Source organism: Cervus canadensis, chromosome 19 (genome assembly GCF_019320065.1).
Source record: "Cervus canadensis isolate Bull #8, Minnesota chromosome 19, ASM1932006v1, whole genome shotgun sequence".
In the NCBI taxonomy this organism is placed as follows: Eukaryota; Metazoa; Chordata; class Mammalia; order Artiodactyla; family Cervidae; genus Cervus; species Cervus canadensis.
The window spans coordinates 1792704-1817076 of NC_057404.1; the positions used below are offsets into that span (position 1 = coordinate 1792704).

Below are 24373 nucleotides of genomic sequence, written 5' to 3' on the forward strand. Positions count from 1 at the left end.
ATAATATGTACTCATTTTAAAGCCAGAATATAGAATTTAACTACTGTAAAGTTATTGATATTTTGGAAGCATAAGAATTAGATTTAGGGAACATTCAGCCTGTGTTTTTCAGCACCCTCCTAGCTGGAGTTTTTAATAATTTTCCCCATAATGAGATTCATAGAAGTGTGTTGGGATCAGTTGAAGTATTTATTTTAAAAGTTATATCCTAGGCTTGTTCTAAGATCTGTGGAATCATAATTGCTTGTTGTAGGGCATGACAGTATGCCTTTTAACAGGTTGAGGTATTCAACTCTATGCTGAGGGAAGCCAAAAAGCATCATAGGGTTGAAGGCTTGGGGGCATTGAATGGATGATGGTACTATTCATTGGAATATGGAACATAGGAAGAGAAGTTTTGTTTGCTTTTGTTTCTGTGTTTGAGGGTGGGGTAGTATAGAGGACATGTGAAGAGTCAGATTTTCTGCAATCTAGTAATTTATATTAGAGGGTGAGAAAAGGAAAAAAATTTTTTTTGAAAGCTTCTGTATGCCAGGCAAGAAATGATTGAAGCCTGGGTCAAGTAGAAAGATTGAAGATTTAAAAAAAAACAAAACTGAAAAGATTTAAGAGATGTGATAGAATTGACAAGCTTTGGTGACCTATTGGAGGTAGGAGTTGAAGGAGAAATATAGGATGGAGGTTTGGGAGCATTGGATGGATGAAGGTACCATTCATTGGGATATGGAACATTGGAAGAAAAGTTTGTTTGCTTTTGTTTTTGTGTCTGAGGGATGAATATGTTTTGGACATATTGGGTTGGGGTCTTTGTAAGAGATTTACTTGGAAATGTCTAGGTAGCAGGCGTAGATCGAGCTCAAGAGAAAGGCTTAGAGTGCAGATGGCTCGGGAGTCATCTGAAAGCCGAAACCGTGGGCATACATGAACTTGTACAAGGAAAGAGATTAGAGTGATATGGTAATCATGCTTTTACAGAAACTCTGGGATAGAGGAGGATTAAAGAGACTGTGGAGGAACCTGAGAAGGAGCAGCCGTGATGTCTGTCAGAATGGAGGAGCGTTCCCTGCTCTCAACCAGACTGTGTTCCATCCTTGGTCATCAGCCTTGGGGGGCACTGCCTTCCCTTCCTGCCCAGATGCAGTGATGTCCAGTGGTCAGGTGTCTGTACCGGTTACAGCCCTCTGTCCAGGTCGGACTCTGAGTCCTGAAGGAGGCATGGCTCCTTTGGGAATGGGATGAGCCGTAGGTTTTGCCCTTAGTGAAGCCTCATTTAGGGAGTGAGGTGATAGTTACAGAAAAGAATGCAGATAGAGGTGGCGTGACTCCAGCCATTACTTTTCTGCAGCCAGAAGGGTTGTGGGAACTGCGCACATGCAGTCATAGTTCCCATGACGGCCTCTGGGAGAGCGCTCCTTTCCACTCCCCTGCGCTTTTGTGTAAGCTAAATAACAAACGACTGTGGCTTCTGAACATGAAGTGATTTTTAAAATAAAACTCGGAGCGGTTGCGTGTTCTTTCCCAAGGTTACAAGGGCGGGGCCTGTCCTTTAGGGAGAACTCTGCAGAGTTTATATGCCGTGAGGAATAATAGACACCCTCACTAGCGTATGCCCCTACATTCTCCAGGAGAAACCGTTACGGGGAGATGACTGTCAAACACAGGTGGTCTGCGGTACCGTGGGCACTTTCCCGAGGATTATCTACAGCACCAGGGGAATGTGGTTTTAATGCCAGTGCAAGAGAGCATTCATTACAGAAGTAGGGAGAAAACAACAGTGTCATAAATTACGGTAAAGCCAAGGAAAGGATTTAGCTGTGCCATTAGATTAAGAACAAAGAGATATTTGTTGATCATGGTAAAGGCAACCAGATTGCAGTGGGTTGAAGCATGTGGGAGGTGAGGAAATGGAGAAAGAGTGGAGGCAACATTTTTAAGCCGCTTGGTTGAGGCGAGGAGGGAAGGCAGAGGGCAATAGCTGTAAGGCATTATGACTGTCAGACGGGCTTTTTTTTTTTTTTAAGTTGCATTGAACTTCTCATTGTTCTCAGAACCTGCCATTATCTTTAACAACTCTGTGGCCTTGCAAATGTTTTTCCCTCTTCTTGTTATGCCTTCCCTCCTGCTTTGCCAACTGGAGAGCTTTCATTTATTCAAAGCCAAGCTCAAATTTCATCCTCCCTGATGTTTTTCTAGGTTTACTCCAAGCAGAGTCAATCCTTCTGATCCCCATGCTCCACAACATGACTTTGACTCCCTTTGATGAACTTGCATGCTGGATTATAAAACTCTGTATGTCTTTTTTCTTTATTGCAGCCTGAGCTACTAGAAGGCATGAGTTGTGTTTGGTCTTCTCAGCCAGATTGCTGAGTGCACTCTCTGTATCTGTCAGTGTCGGGAGCCGAATACTTAAGTTCACAGTGTCGTGGGGGGAGAAAATCATCAATCTTAAAACAGTGTGGTCATGTTTTTGTTGAAGTATTTATGGATTGATATGGTGGTAGTGAGCATATGGGTAGAGGATGTCTATATCTGAGAGGATTTCTAGGGAAAAAAAGATAGCAGAGGATGACAAAGTTTGGCCAGCTACCTAACGGGATGAGTGTTTTAGCACAGAGTGAAAGAGCTTGATGAATTTAGTAAACTTTAAGAAGTTCAGTGTGACTGCAGCCTAGAATGCTCTTCGGGATTTGGGGGAGAGGAGACTAGAAAACAACTTAGAACCAAATCATGAAGGGCCTTATAGCCAGCTGCCCCCAAACTCCATAAAAGCGTCTCCAAATCAAACTTGAAACATAGTAGATTTCTGTTACCACAGATTTTATTATCTCATGGCTTTTTCAATATGTGTTAGTATATTTTCAGTTCAGTTCAGTTCAGTCGCTCAGTCGTGTCCGACTCTTTGCGACCCCATGAATCGCAGCACACAGGCCTCCCTGTCCATCACCAACTCCCAGAGTTTACTCAAACTCATGTCCAACGAGTTGGTGATGCCATCCAGCCATCTCATCCTCTGTCGTCCCCTTCTCCTCCTGCCCCCAATCCCTCCCAGCATCAGGGTCTTTTCCAATGAGTCAACTTTCGCATGAGGTGGCCAAAGTACTAGAGTTTCAGTCTCAGCATCAGTCCTTCCAATGAACACCAAGGACTGATCTCCTTTAGAATAAAGCAGTATACTTTAATACATACATATTATATAGAAAAAGAGCTTGCTGTGATTAGTTTAATACAGTCACTTAGGCATACATACACATACACATTCGCACTGCACACTTGTGAATGTAAGGATTAGGGGATTGCGCTATCATCGGCCCCTGCCGATGCCTTTCTCCTTGTGTACCATTTGAACTGTTATGGCCCAGAATCCTTGTTATTACACTTAATTTCCAGTGATTCCTCTCATTTGTTTGTTCATGGACTAACTAGTGTTTACCTCCTATGTTCTGGGCAGTTAGATACTGGTGATGCATTGAAGAAGGCGGTCATTGTCCTTGTTCTCAGTGTGGAGTGAACATTGCCAGATGTTGATGGGGTTGACAGGGAGGAGACTGCAGGGGAATTCCATGAGTTTGGGTAGTGAGGTGAAGCATGACATGTGAGGCCCTGCAGAACCAGTACTGCCATCGGCAGAGTGTATGAAGAATTTCTAGGCATGAGACTGGGGAGGTGAGGGAGGGAGAGGTCACTGCAGGGCTCTGGAGGCTCTAAGAAAGCCTTTGGACTTCATCACAAGGGTTTTAGAAATTCAAAAGTAAACTTAACAGCACTTCATTCTATGGATCTTCTTTCCCCATATCGTGTAATATCATGGGTGCCCCTTATAGCTTCTGTTCGCTTTCAAATATCAAAGAGCTCAGTCCAGTCCAGTTTAAATATCAATATTTTGTGCCATTTAGAGCTTCTCTCCTCTTGTCAGCCATAGTCACAGGTAAGGGTTGCAAAGTGGCTGGTGGGCTGTGATCGACTGTTCTCTCCTCTTTCTGGGTCTTTCTAGAGTTGAGGCAATGAAAAGGGAGATTATAAAAAGGAAGGAAATATCTTTTTTGTTGGTAGACATTTTTCAGGTGTGTTTATTTTTTATCAGAGCATAATTGCTCCAAGTTGTGCTAGTTTCTGCTGTTCTCTGAAGTGAATCAGCCATGTGCATGGATACATCCCCTGCTTCTTGGATGTCCCTCCCACCTTCGCCATCCCACCACTAAAAGGAATGAAATAGGGACATTTGCTGAGATGTGGATGGACCTAGATTCGGTCATATAGAGTGAAGTAAGTCAGAAAGAGAAAAACAAACATCATATATTAACACTTTTATGTGGAGTCTAGAAAAATGGTACTGATGGAGCTGCTTCCAAGGCAGGAATGGAGACACGGACATAGAGACCAGACATGTGGGCGCAAGGATGGGGAGCAGAGGGCGGGACAGACTGGGAGGTTAGGACGCGCCTTCTTACTCAGCTTGCTCTGTAGGTGGTTCTCTTGGCAATCTGTGACGCTTGTATGGCTGTTAGATAAACGCAGGGCCTCACGGGGCATGCGTGTGATTTCCTTCCAGTGACCTCTGTACTATCCCAAACACCGAAAGCACAGTGGTCTATTTTATAGTTCTCTTGTGGCGTTCTGCGTAGCCTCTGCCTCTGGCCCTGTATATTGTGACCTTTTACTGATGGGCGTCCTTCTCTTCTCAGGCCACACTTTTCGGGGAGTTGGGGAAGAAGGCTCCTGCGAAGGTGATTTATACCAGGCTATAGCAGGCTACCTTCTGTGAAATCCAAACTATTTCTAAGAACTTTACATGTATTATCCCACTTCATCCTTATAAGAAATAAGTTGTGTAATTGCCACTGTTTTACAGATGAAGTCAGCTGAAATAAAGAGAGATTAAGTAACCTGCTCAAGGTCAAGTGCTCTGGTCCACTTGACTTATGAGGCCGTGCACTTAACATCTATTTCCTGTCACTCAACTTATTATTGTTGTTATTTTTCCATCTTGTGTTTGAGTCAGTTTTAAATATGGAAAGAAGACTTTGACAATTTCAAAACTCTGATTCTCAACCTGCAACTAAATTCTTCCTGTAACTTTCCATGACACAGGACTGGAGTCTATTCTTTAGTCTATAAAGAAGGAAATTTCTGTCCCACCTCCAAGGATTGTTTTTATGTATGGTACAACAAAAAGAACGTAGTGTCAGGAAACATAAGGTTTGAGCTCAAATGTTGGATTTCTTTCTCTTTTTTTAATGAATATGACTTCTGAAATATTCCCTACCTGTGAAATGGAACTATTGCTGTATGTTTAATAAGACTGTAATGAATTTTAAACAATACATTGTGTCAAAATGAGTTGCAATTGACATATTTTAACTATTAATCATTAAGTACTTTGATTAGATATTTTAAATCATTTACTGTTAGAATCTGAATCTTTAGTAACAGTTTCTAATTTGTAAACTTGCCAGGCATGCAGTTCCAAAGAGAAAGCCCAGACATCTTGCCCATGCAATAGTCCAAAAATGCAGTAGCTGTGGTGGTCTGCAGTCTGTTTGTGTGAGCTTCTTTGCATAATAAGGTTTTATGATGGGTACTAATTGGGTTTATTGACACTGCTGATCTATTCTTAAGCTTCTTACGTTTTGCAATTTTTGCAGGGCTAATACGAGGCTAGAGTCTTAATTCCCACCCCTGTGAGTACCAACTGAAAGTGTTGGAACTTACCATTCTTATATAGTCTCAGGGTGTTATTTCTTTAATTGCTGTATACCTGTCTCATAAGCCGTGTTTTTCTTCACGATAAAACAAACACAGACTGAAACCTAGAGGAGACTGTCCTTTAATAGCAAAAGTGTATAATGAAATAAATTTTGGGACTTTAAAACACACTCAGTAAATCAAAGGAAATGAGAAATCACTCCAAGAGCAGTCCTGAGATTTGGTCATGTTTTCGTGTGTAGATAAAACTCTTCAGAAATTGGCTACAAGCACTGGCTTATAATTAATGTAGCCAAGCAGTAAGAAATATGCTGTCTTCACTAAGTTAATGTGCCCTTGAAATCATATTTATCCAATTAACTGTGCAATAGAGAGCGATATCCTTATTTGCAATACATTTGATGGAAATAATACTTAGTGGCAGTAAAGACATTGGGCTGGAAAACGCATCCTTGTCTGAGTTCTGTCCCTTACAAGCTTGGAAACAGGGCAGTCACTAAGTTTGTTTATAAATCCATCTATAAAACAGAGATGTTTGATTAAATTTCCCTTAAAGAATTTCTCAAATCCTCAAGTGTGCGGATTCTTTGACTTTTCGTCTCCCTTAGCCCCATGTGTCCTGTACACCAGCAGAGGATGGCTGCGTGCTGACGTGTCCTTGTGAAACTTTTGTGTTTCTTTCTAAATTTGTTCCTTAGTTGTTGTGTTTTCTCTGAACAGTTTTGTGGTTGACCTTGGTGTTATTTATTTCTGTAGAACCTCGGTTCAAGGGACCAAGTCTTGTTTGTCTGAAGAAGCTGTACTGTTTGTACTTCTCTAGCAATTTTCTTGTAACACACAAATCCAATAATTATTTTATTAGTATATATTCATGACAAACAAGGTTTATTTTAAGAAACCTTTCAAGAACATTCTTTTCAAATACTGAGAATGTGAGTTATATGTGATTTAACTTGATCTATATATATATCAAATTACATATGCAAATAATTTGTTCGGAAATCCTGTTGTAGCTTAGTGGATATGCGGTACATATTATTCAATTGAAATGTCTCCTTTCCCACTATTTTAATCTTGAAATCAAAACCACAAAAATTAGTGAATCAATGGTACTTATTTGTTTACATATCTATATGTTTTTGTACTAATACATTGAAGTATTCTGAGAAGCACAAAACAAGAAATTGGAATATTAATTTTAAATGCATATTATTTTCAGAGATAATCATTATGTAATTATTAAGATAGATTTATTTTTACTCTACTTAATATTTTTATTCCTGAGAGTATTTTAACAATTACTATGTTTAAATGTGCTTTATTTTTATATATCTTGCTTAAATAGTTTATAATATAGCAATCAAGATCTGATTCCAAATTCATATCATTTTAATACTTGTCTCAATAACTGGTATAGGTGCAGAAAGAGACATAAATTCAAGTTTAAGAAGTGTATTATTGGTTACTGATTACTAAACCATCATGCCAATTTTTATAAAACCCATCCACCAATTCTGGATATACATCTTCATTTTCTGGATGTTTGGTTTTCAAAACAACTTAGTATTTGCAATGTCCTTATACTATCATTGACCAGTATTTCATTGTACAATATGTGCTTCAGATGAAGCTCATCATTAAATACAATGGATTTAAACTCATATTTTAATTATCTTTACTGAAAATTATAAATTTGCTTTTGCATATTTCTCTGTAGAGTTGATTAGTTCATCATTTTTATGTGACGAATGAAGAACTCATATTAGTCATAGAAGTGATATCCTCTTTTCTTGTTGTCCACTCGGGTTGTGTATTTATTAGTGTTTTCTTTAATCCACGGTATTACTTAGCAGTGATTTTTTAAGTCAGTTTATTTTCACTAGAGTTAGTTTAATCAAAACTAGATATTATAACTTGAAATGTTACTTGAGTGCAAATCACAGCCCACTGAATGTAGACGAGCCCAGCGCCCCCTGACCGTTCCCTGCTGTAGTTTCGTCTCTCCCCGTGGGATGACTTGCCCACAGGACTCTGCCTTTGGTGGCGGTGGGCAGGGTGAGTACCAGGGACATAATGTGCGCTACTTACTAGCAAAACTTCACTTACTTCTTATATTTAGATAAGGATTCTAAACAAAGAAGAACAACAAAGGTATAACTGCAGTACATGATGCTGTAGTAATGGAAAGCCTTACGACGTAGTAAAGATAAACAGACTGTGTTTCTTCCAGGTGTTCCGGGGACTGGGAGTGTGGTTGAGAGTTGAGTTCTTGACCCAGGCAGGTAGAGCACTTGCTTTATCCGAGGCATGGCAAGGTTAGGAAAATTGCCTCGAGTGTAATATGAATGTGCCTGGTTGTGGGGAGGAGAAAAATGCACAATCAGTCTGCCTAGGATGGCAGAGTACACTTGGGATGCTTTGAAGGCTCAAAAGCAGTGTTCCTAAAAATAGTTTTAAAATATTTATGGCTGAGTCTCTTTGCTGCTCACCTGAAACTATCACAACATTGCTAAAGGGCTACACTCCAATGCAAAATGCAAGGGTAAAAGTAAGGAGCTCACCTGAAATGTACTGTTTGGAAACCTTGAGTGTCTCCATGTGAGGGGTCTATAGGAAAGGCTTGCTACTATTAGCAAGAATTTCTGAAACAGATAAACATCCCATAGTTCTGTAGAAATAGAAAATTTGAAGTTTTATAAAAAGTTGTAAAGTATATTCATTTACTGAGCAAGTAAATGTCCAGTGTGCTCACATCAGACATGGATTTGGCAATACCACATTTGCAAAGAAACATTTACATAAAAACATACCAGATAGCAAAAACTTATAGGGTCACATGTACACCTATGGTCAAATCATGTTGATGTATGGCAGGGGCCATCAAATATTGTAAAGTAATTATCCTCCAATTAAAATAAATAAATGTTAAAAACTCATCTAATCTAGTTTTTTTTAAATTGAGCTATATTTCTATAAATTAAACTTTAAAGAGTGACTGAATCACAGTGAGGGTAGATTAGGTGATGATATTTTCTACCAAGGTTTAGGACCCAGAGTCACTCTTTACTTCTGTCCGTATATCATTACCTGTGGCTGACTGCTTATCTTCATCCATTCAATTTTTGAGGAATTGTTCAGAATCATTTACTTAAGTGAGGTTTGTACAAATGATTTGATATTGTCATAAATATGTGACCTTTTTAATGTCTTTTTCTAAACAGACAATTTTAGTTGAGTGAAATTGCCAATTGCTAAGGTGTTTATTTTCAAACATGTGATGACTGTGGCTTTGTGCTCAAAGGACAGTTTCTGAATTTCCAGTCTCAGGGGTGTAACTGAGCATTTTAGTTATTTATCATGAAAATGTTTGCACAAACATACATTGACCAAAATTTTAATATCCAATAAATTGTCAGTATTGATCATAATTGTGAATTGTACATATTTAAAATGTATGCATTCTCTTATCCTAAGAAGGACAGAGAGAGAATGAGAAAAGGGAGGTGGGGAATGATAAAGAGAGAGGATGAAAGAGAGAGAGACAGATTGAATAAATCAACTTAAACTATTGAAGAATGATAATAGAGGAATTGATCAATAGTTGGTCTGTATGAATATTTAAAGGTAACCTAGGGGTGTTTGTTTGCAAAACATTCATACTTTTAGTATTCTATTACCTTGTCAAAGTATTTTCATTACAACTAACTCATAAAATAAACTTTATTGAAATCATCATCTCCTAACAATTTCTCATTAACAATATGATATCTCATCATTTTTTTAGGGTTAAAAAAGCAATAAGATATTTTACAGTTTCTTTGGTAATAGAAAATGTCATTTAGATCTGACAGTGTGTGTGTTTAAGAGTTGCTGTTTTTCCCTCTTTTTTTTTTTTTTTTGGCTACTGAGAATCAGGCTGCCTGCTTATTCATTCTTGAGATAAGTGATTAAGTAATTTGGTACAAATCCACCCAAACTCTGCCCAAGCATGCCCCCTTTCCAAGTAGTTTTAAACCATACGATGCAGTAATGCAGTTTGACTAAGAATTTATTCAACTGAAAGAGGTCAGAGAAAGTATTTCTCATTTTCTTTTCATAGTGTGTAACTAATTGTGTGACTATATACACTTTATCCTTTTGTAAATGGCAACAATTATTGATAAATATAAAGGAATGATTTTTCAAAATTCACTTCTCAAAATAGTTTTCTGTGTTTTTGAACTATGTTATTACTTTTTTTCTAATTTTATAGTATCCTTGTGTCTAAAATGGGTATTATTTTTCAAAAATTCTATTTTCTATTTCAGGAATATACAATAGATGTTTTCTTTCGACAAAAATGGAAAGATGAACGATTAAAATTTAAAGGTCCTATGAACATCCTTCGACTCAACAATTTAATGGCCAGCAAAATCTGGACTCCAGATACCTTTTTCCACAATGGGAAGAAGTCGGTGGCGCACAATATGACAATGCCAAATAAGCTTCTGCGAATCCAGGATGACGGCACCCTGCTGTACACGATGAGGTACATGCTTAGATCTGATGCGTCGCCTTTAAATACTGAGGAGTCTGTGCGTTAACCAACCAGCCAAACTAGGTGTCAGGTACTAGCAAGTTGAATACCTTTACAACAGATTATTGAGATAACCAGAATATGTTTTGTAAATGCTTGAATATTAAAAAGTAAAGGTAAGGTAGTATTTATGAGTTTGAATCTCATTTTAGTGTGTTAAAACTTAAAAATTGCTTTAACTGTTAAAAATGTATTTATTTTTTTGTCAATGTACTTTTCATACTACATTGGAGTTAAGTACAATTTTAACAGTATGGGTTAAAATTTTATTTATACTAGCATGAAGTTTTGTTTTTAATATCTCATGAACTATTCCTTCAAAATTTTAAGTCTTTTTTTTAAGCAAATTTCACTTACTATTTTGATTCTCCTTAGGAAAGAAAAAATACTTTTACAACTTCAGAGATGCCTTGTAACTCCAAGTTCAGATGATACAGTCTTAAAAATTATCTAAAGAAATATATAGTTGTTGACTCTAGCAACTATTCCATTTTAACTCTTCTCACAAATTAATCTTTTAAAATGTTATGTAACAAGGAAAACAATTACAAATCTAATAAAATGATGTATAATCTAAAATGTAAAATTTGATAAAGACTTTGTCTAAATAAATAGCTTTCATCAGCATTATATATAGACAGATATGTATTCCAGGCACTTGATGTATTATTATTTCATGTGAAATGTTAAATGGTAAATTTCAGTTGTGAAAGTTATTTAAGAAGGGACAATATGCAGTCCTGATCTTTAAAGAAAAAACTTTTTTTGTAGTTTTCATTACTAAATGACCATTGTCTAAAATGGAAGCTAGCTATTCATTCTGCTTCGCTTGTTGAATCTTGCAATGCAGATATCATATCCTGCTTGGTTTTACACATTAATCAGTCCTGTGAATTAAGAAAAGAAATTGGAAATTTGGGATTTTGGAAAAAGTTGTATAGAGTTCTACTTAAATACTCTCTTAAAAGTATATGCTGTTCTGTTCTCAGTCATGTCTGACTGTTTGCGACCCCGTGGACTGTAGCCCATCCCCCGCCCCAGATTCTTCTGTCCACAACATTTTCCAGGCAAGAATACCAGAATGGGTTGCCATTTCCTACTCTAGGGGATCTTCCCAACCTAGGGATTGTACTCAGCTCCCATCTCCTGCATTTCCTGCATTTACAGGCAAATTCTTTACCACTGAGCCACCTGGGAAGCTCTTAGAAGTATATACATTATAATTAATTGTTGGTCCCATTTGTTTTGGTCATCATAAGAGATTCATCTGTAATTTCAAATTAGTACCTATTTTATCTACTTTACCTTTGTGCAAAATGGAATAATCGATAATTTTCTTTATAATAAATTTGCTATGATTACTCTTTAATGTGATCATGAAAATACAAAATATATTTCTTTAACATTTATAATTCAACAGTTATGGACTTCTGTTCATAATTTGATTAACAGTCTAGTCTCAAAAATATATTTCTAATATATATATTTTTATGTATATATATGTATGTATTTACAGATATAAATAAATAAAGATACATATATATATCCTAGAGATATCTTGTTGAGACTAGCATATATATGTATCTATGGGCTTCCTGGGTGGCTCAGATGGTAAAGAATCCACCTGCAATGAAGGAGGTCTGGAGTCGATCTCTGGGTTGGGAAAATCCCCTGTAGGAGGAAATGGTAACCCACTCCAGTATTCTTGCCTGGAGAATTCCATGGACAGAGGATCCTGGTGGGTTACGGTCCATGGGGTTGCAAAGCGCAGGACACGACTGAGCGACTAACACGTTCACTTTCATGTGTATCTATATATAGTATATAATATTCATTTACAATTTATTAATTTTGAAGGGTGCTTCCCCAAGGCATTGTTGAATTCTTGCATCAGGTTTGCTATATGGTTATTGATGGAACATTGGGAGAAAATAGCTTTCTTTTTATGATAGAGATTTTTTTCATTTTTTAAAGATTTCAGATGTTAATAGTAAAGTTAATGGGAAACTAACCTTCAAAAACATGTACATAACTTTTTCTTAACTAACCACAGAGTATGAAATGCTTAAGTAAAGTGTATTTTTAATTAGGTTTTGTTACTTGTGCTCAGATTTTATTGATGCTAACATCTTCTGAACGATTGCCTAAATGTGAAATAACAAAAGCATATTTAAATGGGAATTAGCTTAATAGGATGCCATGATGAGGATCCTACCTCATCATTCATCATTAATTCTATTGACAACAATAAGGAGTGATTTATCTTGGCTTGCCAATTTACTTAAACAAAGAGTGAAATTTTGACTTTTAGGCTTACAGTTCAAGCTGAATGTCCAATGCACTTGGAGGATTTTCCAATGGATGCCCACTCATGTCCTCTGAAATTTGGCAGCTGTAAGTATGGGGATGGAGGTGCATGTTTTGGGTCAATAAAATCAAAGATGGTCAGCATCACAACTTAACTGTGTACTTCCTTCTCATACGATGGGATGCTTAATGCTTTTCTAACAAGATGTAGAAACAAAAAATATACTGACTTCCCTCAAGTAATCAATTGGCTAGCCCTCCTGTATTCTCAAATATCACTATATCTTAATTATCATGTTTAATTGTCATTTTCCTTACTGCTAGTAAAAAACACCCTATGTTTTTATACATATGAAAAAGTGGGAACTCCTTGAAGTTCCGGACTATTATCGTTTACCTCCTTTTTCAAGTGCAAATACATTAAAAATGCAACATAAAGTGGGGTTTTTTTCAACTGAGAGTGAAAATGTTAAGGAGAGATTCTGTTGTTTAGTGATCAGCCTGACACAAATGGCAGTAGAGAATAGGTGAAAAAAAAGAAAAAAGAATCTGGATCTCTGTAATTATCTTTCCACTTTCTAATAATAGAGGGAATTTTTTTCTAAAATAAATTTGAAAGAGTCAGTGGAGCAAGATTGCTCCATGTGGGCACTTTCTGTGTACAAAAAGTATTTCAGAAAAGGCACGGTGCATTTGGCTGTTGTTTAGGTCACTGAGGTTGTATCTTACATGTCAACCAGAAGCATTAGCTCTCCCAGAATAATTGAAAAGAGGGAAGGTCAAATCATCTCCCTAGGCCCACAAGGCATTCAGGGCAGGTTCAGGATAAATTCCCGGACAATGGCGAAGCAGCTTCTCTCTTTTGTGAGAGTCCCATAGCCTGACCTTTTCAGAAACCGTGCTCTTTCTAGCACTCCATCTTTGTCCATTCTGAGCAGCTTCTGACTTTTCACTCTTGAATAGAAATGCAGTTCTCTCAGCTGATTAAAAATATGCATGACTAAATAATATACCTTCTGCTCACAGACTGTATCAAGTGAAGAATAAGGAAGAATGATGGCCAATACGAATGCAAAACCCTCTTATTATTTTGATGATCATAGTTTTATGGAATGATAAATTCAATCTTATTTGTTCTATATTACAAAAGGTGTCAGTTCCCAATTTTCTTTGAGAATCTCCTCTTTGTATAATTACAAAGCCTTCGTTTCCTGTCATGGAAACTATCACTTCAGTACTAGCACTTCTTCAAAAATTATTTAAGATAGTCAATCATGTTATTCCAAATAAGTATTAAGCTAGAAAACTACATTATATACAGCACAGAAAAGATCCTTTGCATTGCATAAATTGTATTAAATAGATAACTGAAAAGCCTTGATACCAAAGCAAGTATTTATTGAAGATGCAGTAGTGATCTAAGAAGGAAAGGATTTTGCAGTGGACAAGTTAATGCCATTAAGACACTAAACCTAAGTGATGTCTCAATTCTGAATATGAAATTGATACACTCGAAAATATTTTAAATGAACATTTAAAATGTGTTATAGTGCATGCTCAGAGAAATGTAATATTGTGCACTTGAGATTATGGTTTTCTGTATTTAGAAGTGCTGCAAGCAACATATAGAGCTTATTGTTCGGCATTTTTTGTTGAATTGTGCTTACTTAGTTTTCTCTATATTTTTTTCTGACACATAGAGTTAAAAAAAGTTGCATATTATTTTATTTATCCTTGCCAATAGTACATACTTGAGACATAGTGAATTAATTGTATAGACAGCAGTATGGTATATGGACCAACAGGCCAACCCAAAACTTAAAATGTTGGCAAGACAAATTTTGGCAGAAGGAGCCGTGACCTTTTCTTCTAATCATTTACTTCTCATTTGTTTAAAAAAATTTCCTTGTCTCCCACACGTGATGGAATTCCTGGAGTTTTATCATTATCCTCAAATAAAAGAAGCATCTTTTCTACTAACTTACAATTTTGAATTCAATTTTGTTTTGCTTTTTGCTGTTGCTTCATGTCTTTATACAATTCCTTGCTATTTAATTTGATCTAAAACTTCCTGAAGGGAAGTCTAAAAGTACTCTGGGCATCATCCCAGAAGAAATTTTAATTTTTTTGGATAAAAATTAATAATTAAAATGATTTTGGTATTGTTTGGGTTATCAAATATTAAGAATTGGTTAGTATGCCTCTTTAATTCAGATTAGGACTCAAAATGGGTTATTGATTTAAATTAAGTAAAATTATGTAATGGAACATAATCTAGACATGCAATTTATAAAGAAATTTGTCTTTTTCTCCTTTTATACTTCACTGAAAAATCACAATAGTTTCTGAGTTTACATGTGTGTTTGTGGACCAGAAAATGCCTCAAATCTGCATTGCATAACTTTCTGTTCTCTCTTTTCTCACCAGACCCCAAATCTAAAAAACATATTCCTACCTAACAAATGAAATGATTTCTTTTTATAAAAGTTATGGGAAGGATCAGTCATTTTAACATATTCTTGAGCTTCCATCCAGATTTCCATCTTTCATATTGTAGTAAATAACAAAATTAAAATGTTATAAGTTTCCTGATTAATCCAGCAAGAATGAAGCGAGAGTGTTTTCCTTATATGACAGGTGTGAAAAGTACAGCTATGAGTAAGAAAGAGTCCCTCCCACTGATCTCTTATTAGTTTCTCAAAAATGTCACCATTTTGCAGAGTTTCGTTTTCTCTTATTTATGTTTAAAGGTAAACATCAAAATTCAAAAGTGGAATTATTATAATTGCTTAAAATAAAACCTTATAAGTATTAAGATCTACAACTGCTGAGTACTCTGAGGTCTTCTGATATAAAGTGGAGCGTGTGATGTCTTTTCGGTTTATTAAATTATGTGTCATTTGAAATTTTATTGAAGAGAAGGTCATTATATGTACTCATGAGGAAAACAAAACAAGCCACTTGATAATCTGAGAATGCATTGCTGGTTATACACATTACTAAGATTACTTACTTATATATAACAACAAAATCATCAATGATTAATTGAAATTTTTTAATAGAAATTTAGATTTTAGAGTAACTGAATTCATTCATATGCAAACTATAGGAAGATATTTGCTATTAAATATATGTATATATAAACAATGACACACATATAAATATAAATAATACAAATGCACATATTTTTAGAATGCTGTTTCAGAAAAATATTTTATATACTACAGTTTACTTGTGGATGTAGGCGTGTGCATGTCTTTCACTGATATTAACATTTACTAGTGACATTCAGAAAAGTGGACACATTGTAGGATGTCACTGAAAGGTCACACAGTGAGTAAGACACAGCAATAGCTTCACTGTAACTGATGGTTAAGTGGGAATGGGTTTGTGGTCACAGATGTTGGTTCCAGGTAAGTGCCAGAACCACCCCAGAACCATGGTATTAACCTAGAAAATGTATAGGTGGCAGGTAAATGAGCTTTCCAGTGTCCTGAAGACCTAGAGGCAGACAGCTGGAGACAGCTGGTTCTTTCTCTCCCTCAATTGAAAATGTGACTGTGATGCTGAGTTTTGCTCAGGGACCAGAAGTAACTAATATTTCTAAATATTCCCATGAGCACAAGTGCAGAGAAGTTCTTTGGAAGGTCAGTAGGACAGCCAGAATTGTCTGCTTATTCAACTGTGGAGAAACTGCCTGTTCCCCCTCAGGACATACAGGCACAAGGGAAATGCCAGGGCTAGAGAAGTGCTGAGACAAGATGCACGGCTTGCTCTCAAGCTATAGAGTCATCTCACTTCTGATAAGTCCTGCATCTTTGGCCAAATAAATCAGAAAGTTATATCTGGTCTGTACGTGATCTGTCTCCTCCTGCCAATATACGGCTTACTTAGGATGCTAAGCAAGTGTAGTCCAGTGAGATCTGTGCGCAATAATTAATTTTAAAATGAACATGTTTTAAAGTGTTTTCAATTTATGAAACTATAGCATTCTGCGTTAGTTTACATATTCAGCAAATTTCTCATTCTTTTAATGAAATGCATTGTATCATGATAGCTAAGTCATTTAATTCTTAACTAGGTAAAAGTTTTGAAGAAAAGTCTATAAAACAAACTACAAAGATAATACTTTAAATATAATATATATCATTATTATTCTCACATGGAAATAAGTTACCATTATGTCCAGAGAACAATGTCATTTTGGAATACAATTATTATTTAAGAGCAATGACTGTTTCTAAATTAACTAATTAAATGGGCCTTGGGTATTTGTAACCTGTTTACTGCAATGCCTTCATCTGTTACTTTGGGAATATGGAAGACATTTTAACCATCTCAGAGTCCAGTGATTTTTGCAGGTTCTAAAGAGATATTCGATCTTTATCTCTCAAAGTGGTTGCAGTGAAAATATTCTTATGGTCATGGTTGCCTCTCTTGATCTGCTTCACACCCTTCTTATTGAAATTTCAAAGACACTTTTTTACCCTAAAAACATGATCTGTAAACATCAGTTTTATAGTAAACAATAATTCTATGAAATATACAACCTTTGATGTGGGATATTATTGATGGTTCTTATTAAAATGCTTAAAAAGATTTTTTTCACCTGATTTCCTACAGATGCATATACAACCTCAGAGGTTACTTACATTTGGACTTACAATGCGTCTGATTCTGTACAAGTGGCTCCTGATGGCTCTAGGTTAAATCAATATGATCTGCTGGGCCAATCAATTGGGAAGGAGACAATTAAATCTAGTACAGGTTGGTAAAAAATGAGTCTAAAGTAAAGCTAATTCCTAAGAAAGTTAATGGGTTAAAGCCATTGGACATGTATCAGTTTGCTTAAAACCTTTTTCTCTTGAAGTCTAAGAACTAGCAGCATAGACTGTGCTTGGGAGCTTTTTAGAAACTGAGACGCTCAGGCCTGACTCCTGCTAAGTCAGGATCTGCTTTTTAACAAGATTTTAAGGAGATTCCAAGATATGTGTTAAAGTTTAAAAAAAATACTGATCTAATGCGTCTTTTGAGACGAGCCAGTTTTACCTTCATCAGTGTTACAGTTTCCCTCATTTTCTAATTCTTTTTCCCTATCCTGGATAATTTATGACTATTCAGTGCTTGCTTATAAATAATTACTGCTAGCCTCTGCAGGAAAGCTGAAACTCTCCCTAAGAACACACAGCTGTATGAACTCATGATCTCACATCTGGCAGATAGAAACCCCGAGAGCAGAACGGAAGGTAGCTATGAGGATCAGACAGAACTGACCTCAGTATATTAGAGAAGACATTAAGATTGGTAAATTCAGAATTGGTGATAGGATTAAGTTCTGGGCCAAAAGATCAGTCGTGGAGATGTGGCCAGAGATCAATACCAAAAAGAGCCTAAGTAGGACTAGACTGGAAAACAATCAAAGCAGAGGCTTGAGGTTGGTACCAAAGAGGTTGAGGAGCTGAGCAACTAAGATAATGTATGTTCAGAGAGCACTTATGAATCCTCTATCCTTTGGTCAGTAAGCATGACCTAGAGAGAAAATCAAATACCACACTGTATGCAAACCATGCAAATTCCTTGGTCATATGAAAATTTTCTTTTAAATACTCTTGCTCTGCTAAATGGCATTCTAATGTTATATATTTTCCATGCCATATATGGGATGAATTCTTTGCATTTTTAAATCAGAGACTATTTTTCTCTAATCCCTTCCATTTCGAAAATGTTCAAACTATTGACTACTACAGTTTCTTAAGCTTCTTAAATTTTTCTTCTAGGTGAATATACCGTAATGACAGCTCATTTCCACTTGAAAAGAAAAATTGGGTATTTTGTGATTCAGACATATCTGCCTTGCATCATGACGGTCATCCTCTCCCAAGTGTCGTTCTGGCTTAACAGAGAATCTGTGCCCGCGAGAACAGTGTTTGGTGAGTGACTAACCACACAAGCACATTTTGTTTCATGGCATACTTTCAAAAGCATTCTGTCTCTTGATCCTCACCCCAGTAGTTTGTCATGTACAGAGCAGGGAGTATTAGGCTTTGCCTTATAGATGAGGAAACTGAGGCTCAGGAAAGTAAAATGCAGAGCCAGTGTCCCATTCTTGACGGGGAATATAAACAGTTCTCAAATCTGAAATACACTGTCTTCTTTCTGTTAAATCATTTCCCTTATCAACACTTCATTTCATGTTAGTATAAGAAGAATATTCTTAGAGGTTTTAACATAAAGTTCAACAGTACCATATTTCTAAGCTTTTATATTTACTTTATTTGTTGTTTTGTTTTGGAGGTGGGTTAGTTTTTAGATGAACAAAGATGACCTTAGTACCTTCAATGAGAGAGAATAAGGGAGGAAGGGGAGGAGAAAGAGAAAGAGATCCCTCATTCCCTATCAGTAGTATGTTTAATAACAAAATTAAGTTTCTTGATTTAAAACATGCAGGGGAATTTGCTGCTTTTTAGATATATGAATTAAGATGAGCACATTTTGTAACAAAGTAGGCCACTTTGTGTATTTGGTCCACGCATTCATTTAGGAAGGCTTTGCTAAGAATCTGCTGTGGTGGAGAGCACATAAGCAGGAAAGTCAATGACAACACAAGACGAAAGCATTATAAAAGAGACACATGCAAACCTTTAAAAATATACAGCAGCATGGATCCTCCCTAAGAGGGCCGATTATGTAGCTGAGTTAACATTCAAGCTAAGTCTTGAAGGATAAGTAGGAGATTCCCAGACGAATGAGATGGGACAAAAATCCTAGTCAAAAAAGGATAAAGTATGCAATAATACAGCAGTGTGAAAGGGCGTAGTGTATTCAGTGACTGTGAGCTATTTCAGTGTCAGTAGATATGCATACAGATGGAAATGTAGTTTGAGGCCTAGATGAGATGTCCTTGTGGGCCATGTTAATATAATGTAGCTGCATCTTATAGACTATAGTGTTTTGAGACCAGGGACATGTGTAAAGCTCTTAGAACAATGCCTGGCATTTATTACATCTACGTGATTGTTAGCTATTCTTATTATCAATTGTGAAAAATCAATTTTAGTCTCAGTATTATAAATGAATAATTTAAAAGATCATTTCATTTATAATTGTGTCCAAAATAATAAAATATCTAGAAATAAACATGATCAAGTAGGTAAAAACTTGTCCACTAAGAACGATAAAACTTTGTTGAAATAAATTAAAGAAGACCTAACTAAATGGAAAGATATCTCATGTGTTTTTTTTGGAAGATAGTACCAACCATTGAGATAAGAATTATCCCCAAAGCAATCTATAGATTCAACTCAATACCTGTCAAAAATCCAATGGCTTTTTTGGGAAGAAATGTCAAGCCTAAAATTCATGTGAAATTGCAAATGGCTCCAAATAGCCAAAACAGTATCAATAAAGAAAAAAGTTGCTGAACTCATACTACCCAGCTTCAAAACCTAGTACAAAGCTACATTAATCAAAACAGTGTGGTAGTGTCGTAAGGATGAACATATAGACCGATGGAGTAAAACTGAGTCCAGAAGCAAACAACAATGGCTAATGGATTTTCAGGAGGGGTGCCAAGACCCTTCTGTAGGGACATAGTAGCCTCTTTCCCAAATGGAGCTGGGACAGCTGGATGACCACCAGGTACAAAGCAATGAAGATGGAGTCCTACCTCACTCCTTGACACAACAATTAAACAGGTATAAAGCTTTAATGTAAAACTGAGGAGCTGTAAAACTATTAGAAGACAGTACAGGGTCTATTAGAAGAAAAGGGAGGATAAATCTTTATGAATTTGAAACTATCAGTGGATTCTTAGATTTGACACCAAAAGCATGGGTAACAAAGAAAAACAGATAAATTGAATTTCACTAAGACTGAAAACTTTTGTATCTCAAACATCATCAAAAATGTGAAAAGACAACTCACATTTGGGAGGAAAAAATTGCAAACCATACATCTGATAAAGGTTTAATATCCTGAATAAATAAGGAATTCTTACAACTCAAAAACAAAATGACCAAAACCCTGATTTTAGAAAATGGACAAAAAACTCAAATGGACTTTTTTCTAAACAAAATAGACAAACGGCAAACAAACACAAGTAATAATGCACATCATTGTACATTAAGGAAATGCAAATCAAAGCAACAATAAAATACATTAATACCTACAGGGATAGCCATAATAATGAATAAACCAAAAGAAAAAAAGGGACTTAAGTACTGGTGACAATGCAGAGAAATGGAAACCCCTCGTAAATTGCAGGGGGAGTATAAAATGATAAAGCGTCTGTGGACAACTGTTTGGCAGTTCCTCAAAAGTTGAACATGAATTAACATATGATACAACAGTTTTACCACTAGGTATTACCTAAGATTAATGAAAGCATGTTTATATAGAAACTTGTACACAGATGTTTATAGCAACATTATTCCTAATAATCAAAAGATACAATTCAAATATCCTTTGTAGATGAATGGATAACCATAATATGGTGTATACTTACAGTAGGATATGATTCACCTACCAGTCAGTCAGTCAGTCAGAGCAGTCACTCAGTCGTGTCTGACTCTTTGCGACCCCATGGACACCAGCCCTCCCTGTCTGGCACCAACTCCCAGAGTTTACTCAAACTCATGTTCATTGAGCCGGTGATGTCATCCAACCACCCCATCCTCTGTCGTGCCCTTCTCCTCCTGCCCTCAATCTTTCCCAGCATCAGGGTGTTTTCCAATGAGTCAGTTCTTTGCCTCAGATGGCCAAAGTATTGGAGTTTCAGCTTGAACATCACTCCTTCCAATGAAGATTCAGGACTGGATTCCTTTAGGATGGACTGGTTGGATCTCCTTGCTGTGCAAGGGGCTCTGAAGAGTTGTCTCCAGCACCATAGTTCAAAAGCATCAATTCTTTGGCACTCAGTTTTCTTTATAATGCAAATCTCACATCCATACATGACCACTGGAAAAACCATAGCCTTGACTAGACGGACCTTGGTTGGCAAAGTAATGTCTCTGCTTTTTAATATGCTGTCTAGGTTGGTCATAACTTTTCTTCCAAGGAGCACGTGTCTTTTAATTTCATGGCTGCAGTCACCATCTGCAGTGATTTTGGAGCCCAAAAAATTAAAGTCTGACACTGTTTCCATTGTTTCCCCATCTATTTACCATGAAGTGATAGGACCAGATGCCATGATCTTAGTTTTCTGAATGTTGAGCTTTCAGCCAACTTTTTTATTCTCCTCTTTCACTTTCATCAAGAAAATCTTTAGTTCTTCTTCACTTTCTGCCATAAATGTGGTGTCATCTACTTATCTGAGGTTATTGATATTTCTCCTGGCAATCTTGATGCCAGCTTGTGGTTCATTCAGCCCAGCGTTCCTCATGATGTACTCTGCATAGAAGTTAAATAAGCAGGGTGACAGTATACAGCCTTGATGTACTCCTTGTCCTATTTGTAACCAGTCTGTTGTTCCACGTCCAGGTCTAACTGTTGCTTCCTGACCTGCATACATATTACTTAAGAGGAAAGTCAAGTGGTCTGGTATTCCCATCTCTTGAACAACTTTCCACAGTTTGTTGTGATCCACACTGTCGAAGGCTTTGGCATAGTCAATAAAGCAGAAATAGATGTTTTTCTGGAACTCTCTTGCTTTTTCAATGATCCAGTGGATGTTGGCAATTTGATTTCTGGTTCCACTGCCTTTTCTAAAACCAGCTTGAACATCTGGAAATTCATGGTTCACATATTGCTGAAGCCTGGCTTGGAGAATTTTGAGCATTACTTTACTAGCGTGTGAGATGAGTGCAATTGTGTGGTAGTTTGAGCATTCTTTGACATTACCTTTCTTTGGGATTGGAATGAAAACTGACCTTTTCCAGTCCTGTGGCCACTGCTGAGTTTTCCAAATTTGCTGGCGTATTGAATGCAGCACTCTCACAGCAGCATCTTTTAGGATTTGAAATAGCTCAACTGGAATTCCATCACTCCACTAGCTTTGTTTGTAGTGATGCTTCCTAAGGCCCCACCTGACTTCACATTCCAGGATGTCTGGCTCTAGGTGAGTGATCACACCATCGTGATTATCTGGGTCATGAAGATCTTTTTTGTACAGTTCTTCTGTGTATTCTTGCCACCTCTTCTTAATATCTTCTGCTTCTGTTAGGTTCATGCCATTTCTGTCCTTTATCGAACCCATCTGTGCATGAAATGTTCCCTTGTATCTTAATTTCTTGAAGAGAGCTCTTGTCTTTCCCTTTCTGTTTTTTTTTTTTTTCCCTCCCTGTATTTTTTTGCACTGATTACTGAAAAAGGCTTTCTTATCTCTCCTGGCTATTCTTTGGAACTCTGCATTCAAATGGGTTTATCTTTCCTTTTCTCCTTTCTTTTTGCTTCTCTTCTTTTCACAGCTATTTGTAAGGCTTTGTCAGACAGCCAGTTTGCTTTTTTGCATTTCTTTTTTGGGGGATGGTCTTGATCCCCATCTCTTATACAATGTCACGAACCTCCATCCATAGTTCATCAGGCACTTTGTCTATCAGATCTAGTCCCTTAATCTGTTTCTCACTTCCACTGTGTAATCGTAAGGGATCTGATTTAGGTCATATATGAATAGTTTAGTGGTTTTCCCTACTTTCTTCAATTTAAGTCCGAATTTGGCAATAAGGGGTTCATGATATTAGCCACAGTCAGCTCCCGGTCTTGTTATTGCTGACTGTATCAAGCTTCTCCACCTTTCGCTGCAAAGAATATAATCAATCTGAATTTGGTGTTGGCCATCTGGTGATGTTCATATGTAGAGTCTTCTCTTGTGTTATTGGAAGAGGGTGTTTGCTATGACTGGTGCAATCTCTTGGCAAAACTCTATTAGCCTTTGCCCTGCTTCATTTTGTACTCAAAGGCCAGATTTGCCTGTTACTCCAGGTGTTTCTTGGCTTTCTGCTTTTGTGTTCCAGTCCCCTATAATGAAAAGGACATTTTTTTTGGGTGTTAGTTCTGAAAGGTCTTACAGATCTTCATAGAACCATTCAACTTCAGCTTCTTCAGCATTTAGAAAGGATTAAATATAGCAAGGGGAGATAAGAAAGCCTTCCTCAGTGATCAATACAAAGAAATAGAGGAAAACAACAGAATGCTCAAACTACCACACAATTGCACTCATCTCACACGCTAGTAAAGTATTGCTCAACATTCTCCAAGCCAGGCTTCAGCAATATGTGAACCGTGAACTTTCAGATGTTCAAGCTAGTTTTAGGAAAGGCAGAGGAACCAGAGATCAAATTGCCAACATCCACTGGATCATTGAAAAAGCAAGAGAGTTCCAGAAAAACATCCATTTCTGCTTTATTGACTATGCCAAAGCCTTCGACAGTGTGGATCACAACAAACTGTGGAAAGTTGTTCAAGAGATGGGAATACCAGGCCACCTGACCTGCCTCTTGAGAAACCTATATGTAGGTCAGGAAGCAACAGTTAGAACTGGACATGGAACAACAGACTGGTTCCAAATAGGAAAAGGAGTACGTCAAAGCCATATATTGTCACCTTGTTTATTTAGCTTATATGCAGAGTACATCATGAGAAATGCTGGGCTGGAAGAAGCACAAGCTGGAATCAAGATTGCCAGGAGAAATATAAATAACCTCATATATGCAGATGACACCACCTTTGTGGCAGAAAGTGAAGAGGAACTATAGAGCCTCATGATGAAAGTGAAAGACGAGAGTGAAATAGTTGGCTGAAAGCTCAACATTCAGAAAACTAATATCATGGCATCTGGTCCCATCACTTCAT

At 36.8% G+C, this 24373-nt stretch overlaps 1 protein-coding gene across 3 annotated transcripts in view; it reads left to right on the forward strand.

Annotated features, from left to right (window-relative positions):
- Positions 1-24373, forward strand: part of GABRA2 (gamma-aminobutyric acid type A receptor subunit alpha2) — a 140289-nt gene that overhangs the window by 64379 nt on the left and 51537 nt on the right. For all 3 annotated transcript variants that reach the window (XM_043438453.1, XM_043438451.1, XM_043438452.1), the window contains 4 exons: positions 10011-10231; positions 12591-12673; positions 17210-17353; positions 18364-18516. In XM_043438453.1, the coding sequence (XP_043294388.1) occupies positions 10011-10231; positions 12591-12673; positions 17210-17353; positions 18364-18516 (601 nt within the window). The remainder of the gene's footprint in view (positions 1-10010; positions 10232-12590; positions 12674-17209; positions 17354-18363; positions 18517-24373) is intronic.